Source organism: Plectrocnemia conspersa, unplaced genomic scaffold (genome assembly GCF_051122295.1).
Source record: "Plectrocnemia conspersa isolate PC_06_02 unplaced genomic scaffold, ASM5112229v1 ptg000005l, whole genome shotgun sequence".
NCBI classification, from domain to species: Eukaryota; Metazoa; Arthropoda; class Insecta; order Trichoptera; family Polycentropodidae; genus Plectrocnemia; species Plectrocnemia conspersa.
This window is the reverse complement of record NW_028277169.1, coordinates 13,569,028-13,579,661: the sequence shown is the minus strand read 5'-3', so window position 1 is coordinate 13,579,661 and position 10,634 is coordinate 13,569,028. Positions and strand designations below refer to the sequence as shown.

General features: G+C 31.2%; 1 protein-coding gene across 1 annotated transcript; it reads left to right on the top strand.

The window, feature by feature from the left end:
• The first annotated feature begins 153 nt into the window (after positions 1-153).
• Positions 154-2,538, top strand: LOC148234908 (uncharacterized). Its single transcript, XM_088186336.1, has 5 exons — positions 154-361; positions 1,188-1,402; positions 1,473-1,575; positions 1,646-1,850; positions 1,924-2,538. Exons 1-5 carry the CDS (start codon positions 221-223, stop codon positions 2,007-2,009), a joined length of 750 nt encoding a protein of 249 aa, XP_088042462.1. The 5' UTR covers positions 154-220; the 3' UTR covers positions 2,010-2,538.
• Positions 2,539-10,634: the final 8,096 nt, after the last annotated feature.

Below are 10,634 nucleotides of genomic sequence, written 5' to 3'. Positions count from 1 at the left end.
ATGGCTTATGATTAATCAAATAATAATTGAATATTTACATTATCGATAGATGAAGTAATCAGATTATAAATAATTATAGCAAGGTTGCGGAGAAAACGCGATGAAATGTCGCACATGCGCATTCGCGTAATCTCATTTCCTGCCGTTGCGTTCGGAAGGTTGGCACACTTGCGTCAGGTCTGTTGACAGCCCGTTCGAACTGTTTCACTCGGTCGGCGCGATGGAGGCGTTGGCTTCGTACGAAGGGACTGTGCGCGCTCCGGAAAGTTGGACGGAGGAAGAACTCGCCAACATAATGAAGGATGTCAACACCAGCTTCCCGACTTTGGAGCACGGACCGAAAGACATAGACGACTATCAGGTATTGTTTTCGTTTGCCATTTGTTCAGTTTCCCTTTAAATGGCGTCATTAATGCAACTTATTCTAACCAGGGATCTTCATATTTACTGTTAGGCTAAATACAATAGAGTATCCTACTCTTTTCGTTCAGTTTTAGCATTTTATTTTAAAGTTGCTCCGCTCGTAATTTTTAAGTCAAAAGATTCTTTGACCAAATTGAATCTTTGTTTTTATCTTACTTTTGACGGTCGATAGAAACTTCTAGAAAGGATATATTATTATATTTCTACTCCGCACGTTGCAGGAATGCGTCGTCACGCTAGACGGCTGCTTAGTTCGCTTCTGCTGCGTCTCCTGACTGATGTTGTATATGGGTTAATATGGTATTCTTTAGAAAATATGTTTGGAAAAAAGCAAGGCTGAGAGTCGGTATATATTCAAACCACTTCTGATATAAGAGTGTTAGTCAAAGTGTATTCAAACCGAAAGTTGGTTAATAGTAGGACGCAAAAACAATTATCACTTCTTAGAAGTCAAAAATCCACATCAAAAACAATAAAATCGTGTCGGCCCCGTCGCCGTCGCACTAACTTGACTGCTTATAAATTTGCCTTCTCTCCTTTTAACCAATCACTCTTGGATGAAAATCACTCGCTCGAAAAAGAGTCCAACTGATTAAATCAGTGATTTATCTATTTCTGTTGAATGCTTTTTCCATTCAAGGCAACATGTTATCGAAATAGTAAAACAATGGATATACATTCAGTAGATCTGTTTATAAAGTGAATTAAATATACATTGCCACATATGTATATCTATTACTAATATTTTAATATCTTTCTTTCAGGCTAAACTTTTAGAGACTTTACAAAAGTTGGAAATTGCAGACATGTTATCGAAATACAAATATCGCGACGAAAAATACGAAAGCGTCGATGAGGTACCGACGGAAAGGTTGAAGTATTTGATGTGTCAATTGCAAATGTCTTGCCTAGTAGTACATCTTCATAACAAACCAGCAGAAAAATATAAACTGCATATGATCGCTGGAATGCATATAAAGTACTTGTTCATATATTTTATAACATCTACTATACAATATATCATATATTAACTTTTATATCATTTTCAGAACCTACATAGAATCGCTGAGAATATGCAAGTTAGCTGACTCTTGCACAGATTCAATCGACGTCAAAGGACTAACTTTTGATGATTTGAATGTTTATGAACATGTATGATTTTTTTTTTTATTATATGATACATAAGTTACATTTATTAACTATATGTGTATATTTTTAACAGTGGGCCCCTGAGGCGCTCGAAGAAAAGACTAATAAACTAAAAATATTGAAAGAGAAACTGGACGAAATCTCGAAAGAAATCGACGAAGGGACGACGGCGTTTGAAAATGTCGAACGAGAATTTTATATCACTAAGTTACAGTATAACTGTATCTTGGCGATCGAAAGACTCTTATTTTTCAAGATGAGTGTCTGCGGAGCTCTCAGTAAGAATTCGACGTTTTTAGCCTACGTTATAATTCTTCGTAACATTATTTATAATAATCTTTTTTTTTTCAGTGAAAATAAGGTTTCCTAACTTTCATTTTCCAAATTTGCCAAAGACAAACAAACAAGATGCTAGTTCTGAAGACGATGAAAACTAATAAACAGGGTGCAATACGACATTTTTAATATCTATAATAATCACTGTGATATCTTTGGCATTTAATTATATAATTTGTCTTTCCGATAAAGTTATAGTTCTAAACTACTAAATAAATTTTATGATAATATTTGATCTAAAAGTATTTGTGTATTGTATTTTGTTCAATTAAAAACTGTTTGTTGATAATTGTTGTAACTAAAACTAAAATTGTAGTTTATATTTAAAATTAGTCGAAAAAATTTACTCTGAGAAGCCAAATTAGCTAGCTAGATTATTATTTTTCCATAATAATAAGGCAGTTTATTAAAAATGTTGTGCGTTGTATGACAAGCTGCGATTGTATCTTCAGTATTACTATTTTGTATTTTTAGAAGTTGAAGTGGTATATTTTATCAACAGATAAAATTGGTTTCATTCTACATCAACCTTGATTTTATATATTTCAATGGACGTTGTATTGCCACGTTAAATAGATTTCGATAGAAATGTTAATGCATTACAACCTCAATATATAGAGAATTTAAAAAGAATTCAAAAGCAAGAAAAAGTAAAACTTCGGATAATACAATTATAAGAGAATAATCTAAATTGTTGTTGATTATGAAAATTAAAGCTCGATAAACAGAATCGGGAAACTCATACTAGAATTACTTGGTACGATTTTTATATTATACTCAAGCCAATAATTTTAATATTTATGATTATTTTTATTGTCTCCTACAAGTTTTTAATAGAATGTATAAAAATAATGTATGAGTGCCATTTTTTATCTTGTTTTTTATAAGTTATTAAACAATAGTATAGTAGCTTACCATCAACACAAAAGGTGTTTACTTTTTAACATGTTTTAATAGAATGAATGAAGATAAAATGTGTCATTATTTTTATTTATTTATTATTATGAACAATTATTATTTTATTTCTTTGACTTATTCGCAATAATTTAAAATTATTAGTTTTATGAAAAGTATTTAAACCAGCGATACATACAATGCATCGCTGTGTGAGTTTAAAACAGAAGCAAATATCGTGTTTAAGAATATACTTTTTTTCTAAAGCCGATTTATAAATTAATAAGAAGAAAATCTTAAGTCTGTATAGAAAAACCTCCAATATATTTGATATATTTCTAAAATAATATTCTCATATATTCCAATGATATTTGCGGATACTATGGTTTTAAACTTATTGTACGATAAAATATTTTATTGAATAAATTCTCTAATTTTTAATAAATACAAGTGTTTTATTTCTTTAGAGTGAGCTTTATTACAGAACTATGACTTGCTACTTTAAAAACTTTTATCGACTACACGTTTTGTTCAAATGTCTTATAATACTTATATAGTACATAACACTATTAAGACTACCTCTTGAGTGAGACTAAATTTGTCGCAATTACTTGCTGAAAAAACGATAAGGTGTATGATAATACATGTAAACAAAGGTATATATTTAATCATAATAAATAAAAATAGAGTTGGCATAATAATTTTCGAACCTCCGCTAATGAATTCTTTTGTTGTCGACCAATGAAAAATAAGCATTCAAATATAACAAGATGGCCGACAGTAACATGACAACAGTTGTAAATAATTTTGCTACGGGACAATAATTTTCATTATTTTGGCATGTGCGTTGTTTGATTTGACTGAATATAACTAATCGGATTGCAAATTTACTAGGTATGTTATAACTATGAAAATGAAATATATACATTTGTGTAAGGATTATAAGAATACATTGATTAAACTAGATAACAATCATACTACAATCTTCGTAATGAAATCTTCTAATTTTGAATTCCCGTCGACAGACTCCGAGGCCAAAAAGTGAGTTTTTCCTTTTACAATATATAAAATTTATCATTGCTTCTGATTTATTGCACATATTCGTTAAATTTGACGAATTGCAAATAAACCAGGTACCTTCTAAACGTGAACGTGTAATATATTCTTAGTATGTATGGGATTGAAAGTTAATGTCGATCAAATCGACGCTGTCACAGTGGGAACGCTATATATATCAGCCAATGGACAGCTTATAAATGTGTAGTTTCTTTGATGTTATCTAATAGACCATGGTTTCCCAAACTGTTCCGCGGAACACTGGTGTTCCGCGGATCCAAAATAGGTGTTCCGCGGAGCCTAAATAGATATTTCACAAAAATTTGGAGTAATTAAAAAAAATTAACATATTCTACTTCATAATGAAAGACGAGCGACGGTTAACCTTAATTGAGGTTTATGACGTCAAGAGAAGTCAAACATTTTAGCTAAGTGTTCCACCAAAATTTTCGGATTTGCCAGGTGTTCCGTCGCTGAAAAAGTTTGGGAAACCCTGTAATAGACGATATTTTACAATGATTATAAATATATGATTGCACACCTGAAATAATGGATAGCCAAAATATCTAAGAGTGGGCTATTTTTAATTTCGATGTGGCAAAATATGTATCTACGTCATGGTTTTTTATCAATTTTTCTTCTGTGCAATCATTTCTCTTTTAGAACAGCCAAATTCAGGATATTTAATTGAACTGATAAGTTGTAAGTCATAATTTAATTGTTTGCCATACGTAAATTTTATTAGATCTTTAATTGCTTCTGAAAATTAACTGTAAACGATACTATATAGTGGGTAAAATGTAACTTTTTATTTAAACTAATACGAGATTTTTGATTATTACTACCATTGTAATATGTTTAATTAACTTTGCCATGTATATCTTTAATTGCCAAATCACTGCTGTTTGTTTTTTATTATTAGATCCTATAAAGTCAATAGTAATTTTGTTAGAATAACCGTGATATATTATTCTTATAACCAAACACTTTCTGGCACACTCATAATTTAAATTTTTGCTTATATTGTTTATAATTCCAATGCTACACCATTTTGAATCATCTTCAACTAACACTTTGTAAGAAAAATGCTGTGATTATAACATATTTTATTGTTTATTTAATTTCACTAAATTGTGTCCCGGCGCGCGCTTGACAGATGACGGAAGTATTGTCATATGTTAGCAAATTTTATATTTAAGGGAAATCCCGGGTTTTGTCATCAAACTCTGAAAAAAGTATTTTTATAACTGCGCATAAAAAAACCTTTAAAAAAATGTAAATTAGAATATGTTTAATAAAAATAGACAAAGTTCTTAAAATTATTAAACCACATACTGTGCTCACTGCACATTTTTGGTCTAAAGCAGCAGGTTAGGTGGTCGATATTTTCAGTCTATTGTTTCTTTCCAGATAGTAAAATTGATTAGAAACTGGCTTTTATATTTACACATAAAACACATTGTGTTATATGTAAGTAGCATGTTATTTATATCACATAGTAATATAGAAAACCATTTTTTATATTGATATAGTTATTTAAGCAAAAAACGTTTCAAGAAAACGGGCTCTCAAATATCTAAAATACGCTAAAACACAATCAATGACTTATAATCGCTCACATTGCACCAACTATAGGTAATCGATTGTATATATAATAAGAACAAAATATTTTTTAATATATACATATATAATAGCATATCCAAATAAACCTTAATAGAGACTAAATATCTTAAAACGTAATACAGTGAAATCTCTTTGTAACGAATACCGAAATAACGAAATTCTCAGTATAACGAAATTTCAATTTGCTCCCAAAAAACTTTAATACAAAATGTTTTCATTGTAATGAAGACTGATCTCACTTGACCTTGACTTAGCGTGTGCCACATGTGTTCACAAGCAACATTCAAGGTGTTTCACCGACCCTCAAACTTATTTTATAAAACATTTTTTAAACAATTTTTATTATGTTCATTACGGTATCCTTAAAAATGGACAAAAAACGACCTGTCAATCTTATAATAAGTTATTTTGATGCTGTGGTAATATGGTTTTTAAAAATAAAAATAAATATATCATCTTCCTTACATTCAATATAACGATTTTCAGTATGACGAATTTTTTTCTTCAGTCCCGTGAGTTTCGCTATACTGAGATTTCAGTAAAAAATGTGTAGTTTTATTATTATCTAGCTTTAGTTTTAGTTTTAGACTTAATCAAATCTAACTTTAAATAATATAAAGTATTTTTTCTGGAAATATTTAGCTAAGTTGTAAACCTATTTTCAAACGAATTGAAAATGTATAGTAGTTTTTTTATAGATTGAATCATTTTGACTATCATTGAAAATCCTAAATATTAATTTATAATTTTAACCATTAAATTTAAAAATAGATTTTAAAAATCTGAACGAAGCAAAAATAATATTTAAAACCGAAAAAGTTGAGGGTCCTTTATTCGCACACTCGCTAGCTTCACATACCCAGCTAGTAGCTACAAACTAGTATAATGTGTGTAATTATAAAGTATATATTTCTATGTATATTTCTATTGTAGTAAATATAATAAAAGCTTTTTCAATGCACTGAAAGAGCCGCGCTTTGTAACTGGACTAGAGAATCTCAAGCGAGAGTTTATAATTGTATCGCCAAGGCGTTTTGCGATAAGGCGTTGACGATGCCTGGTTTCGTTATGCGGAGCGCGTCTTACTTCAATAATTTATTGTCGATTCGCGTTCTGTACGATACGCTAGTTCGTTGCGTCCTCGAATATGGCTCCATTGTCTGGAATCCGAGTGAAGCGAAATACTCTTTGTTGTTGGAGAGAATTCAAAATTAATGTGTAAGACACCTCTACAAGAGAGAGTACGGCGCGTATTCGTATTAGAATCCTGGCACCTTTTTGCTAGGAGCGTTGGGATACAATGAAGTAATTGCTACGGAGAGCTTGACAAGCCGTCAATGATGGGTGTTTTTCAACTGCGAGATTTAGAGTGCCCTAGACAGTCGCGATCGCGTTCCTAATTCATGACCGTTGCGGCCAAAACGTCAGCGCTTGAGAACGCTCCTCTCGCACGAGCCATCCAGCTTCTCAACGAGTTTACAAACACAATGGTGTTTTTGGCGATAGCTATGAGGAGCTGGAAAAAAAATTTGGGATGATGCGCATCTATTTTAGATGTACATAATAACTGTTTTTTAATGTTTATTATAGTTTGAATAATGGCAATTATGACGTATTGGAGAAAGCTGTCAAGTCATACTGATTAGATTTGTAATAAAAAATAATACTTAAAAATACACGTGGAACAATTATTGTTTACTATTATTTAGTAACTATCATAATAAACCAAATAATACAAATGAAGTGTTTCTGTATGATAGCTGACACAGTTATTTTTGTATGACGAAGGCCTTGAATCGATTATATGCAGTTATGTTTCTGATATAATCAAAATTTGGTCATCATTGTTTTTGTCTATGTGACCGGTCACCTAAGCAGTGGCGACATGTTTGCTGACCACTCGCTGCTGACTGGATAAGAGCAACGGCCTGTGACAAAAAAAACACTCCGGTCGGCTTGGTGCTGCGCCAGGGTCAGTCACCCAACCAAGACGCTTTTGATTGAGACACCTCGGTGGATTAACCGCTGATAGACTCCTTGATCGATTGAAGATCCATTGCATGTGCATTGTGGGAAAAAAAACTGGCAGTATCATTTAAGGTGTGAATCATGAGATGGTAATAAACACTGTGAAGATTAACGTTTATGTACTTGAATAAAGCTACAATAAGGACCGAACTAAGGTTCCCAGATTATAAGGTTGGACATTTGACTAGTCTGACTTGGAAGTCATTGGAAATTTTAATTGAGTAAATTTGGTCTTAAACCGTGGTACAGACAAACGTTTTATCATAAATACGTACTATTCTTTTGCATATCTATAAATTTAATTTAAAGTAAATCCTAGCACCATGATAAATATATATTTGCTCGCTTACTGTGCTTAAAATGACCTATTTATATAATCGACTCATTATTAGTAGATGTCTATGTTCCATACAACCTATAACAATGAAGTTTTACAGCACACGCGCTATCTACATTAGCCGAATTTTCTCAAGATTACAAAGTAAATTTTCATCTTAATACGTACGGTATAGCCGTACATGTACGGTGGTCGATCTTTCACTGCTTTAAGTAAATCCAGATAGTATGATATATACATATATAACTAATAAATAGAAAACATTATATTTATATTTGCGATTTTTTAATTGGATTTTAAGTAAATAATTTATATAAAAATATTATCAATAAATTATAGAGTATGACAAAAATTATTTTGTAATAATTTCATAAAAAATATTAAGAGCCTCTGAATTGATATAAAAAAATCGACCACAGTCGAATAATGTATAAAAAATATTTTTCTTCTAAATTAACTTATTAAATATATATTTTTTTAATTATAGAAAAATTGTAAATCCTATTTTAAACATGCAATTAGTTGAATTAAATCAAAGGTATACTTAATCGTGTTTTAAACTAACCCAAATTGTAAAATAATTATGACCCTCAATTTTTTTTAATCATTTAGTTTTTATTCTTAAAAGTTTTGCAACTTCTGGCTTAAATGATCGATCAGTTTACATCTAATCTATTTTGTTAAAACTTGAATGATGATTTCAATATTTTTTAACGTCAAATTAAATATATTATATTTCACAACGCTTATAAATCACCTTAGTGTAGATCGCCAAAAGTATTGTATTACACTTCAAATTTTTTTCTGGACAGTAGTTGCTCTTCAAGTGTGCTTTTAAAATGTCATTTCACATAAACATGACCTCTTAAAACGAATCGAAAGTCACGATTCGCAAATCCGAACCGCGATACGCCAAAAAAATAGTATCAATGTGACATCGATTTTCACGCGAGATTTTTACGTCACGCAGTGAAATGTTCGTATGAAGGTATTTAACCTTTCAATGCACCACTGTTTTCGTTTACTTACATAGATTATACTGAGAATTTCGGTATTTCGACTTATTGTTAAATATCGAATTTACAGATTTTCAATTTAATCCATTTTCTACGTAGTACAGAAGTATTATATTTTTTACTTAACCCTTTGAGGAGTATCGCCGTACATGTACGGCTGTCTATCTTTCACTGTTTTGAGCTACCCCAAATAGTTATAGGTTTACATATATTATCATAGTTATAAATTTACATATAATAAAAAAATGTTTTGTAAACAATGTGTTGTGTGCTGTTTTTGCAAGGTAGATAACAAACACAATTAATAAACAGTAGAATATTGCGCTGATTAATAAATGTCAAATAGATTAGAGTTTTAAGTTACAACAACTGAGATTTTTCCCGTACAAATTTCTGAAATAAATATATAATGTGTCTCTGTGAAATAAAAACTTTTAAGTGGTCTCAAAAGTCTAGTTAACTTTTGTTGATTTACAATAGATGTAAATGATTGGCTTTACCAGAACTAAGTGGAAGCGGCTGCTTTTTTTTTGCACTTCGATGGTGTCATATTTGTCAATTTAAAGATCTCTACTGATTAAACTTTCGTTAAATTCCACGACAGAAATAAAGAGAGCAGGGCTAGTAAAAGTTGGGTGAAACTAAAAATTCAAAGCTGGGTTATTTTCTTATGACAGCGTTACGGCTTAGATATAATCAATAAAAAGAAAAAAGTTAAACAACAATCCTCTTCCTTAACTCATTGACTAATCATGAGAGAGTGAAGTAGAATCGGAATCACTATCAATATATTATATGAATTTCAAGCTATTGACTTATGCGGTTTGTCAAGTGTTATCACTGGACCTGGCAGTCCTTTTGAGCAGTCCACTAAAACACCGTGTTTTCCTACGTGCGTCACAACAAAAAACATTGGTTTTTACAGCTTGTTTTAAAGTTTCTGTAGAAGTTTTTGGTGGTCGCCACATTATCTTAAGAAAAAATACTGGTATTGAAATTAATTAAATTATTTTACACAAAAATTTTCACTGGATGACCAAATGAAATTGAGAAAATGTTTGAATTGCTTGCTTCGCAGCTTAATGGTAATCTAAGATTAAGTAAAGCTGCAATTATTAATTGAAAATCTCTACACTTGACTCCGTAGTTCTTGCTTACATACACATTTTTTCGTGTTACACTATTGATATTAAACTCACGCACTTATTATTATTTAGAGATATTTAAATTTTGCTTCTAAAAGATGATTGCGGAAAAACTCTTTGGTGCATAATAAGATGGATACTAGTGGCAGTGGCGTAGCTATGGTGGGGCGGAGGGGGCGGGCCGCCCCGGGCGGCGCTTGCTTGGGGGCGGAATATTCGCAATGGGATCGTCTAGATCTGAATACACTAAAATGAATACACTAAAACATATATAAATCCACGAATAACAAGATCTTAATAATAACCAATTTATTATTTTAAGAAATGCTGATTTTATAACCCTGCAAAAAATGTATGAGGGGGGCGGCAATTTTAAAGATCGCCATGGGCAGCACATACCCTAGCTACGCCACTGACTAGTGGGCCTTTTTTTGTAACCAAACAAGCGCACAAATTACAGATAGACAAATCTTTCTTTAACCATTTCATAAAATAAAGTTCTGAACACATTTTAATAAATCTTAACAAGGCTGTAAACTTTGAGGGCTAGTTTGTGCGATTCATGGAATTTAAAAACGAAACTTATAACAAGTAGCTAATTCTACATTAACTATTTCGGCAATTGAG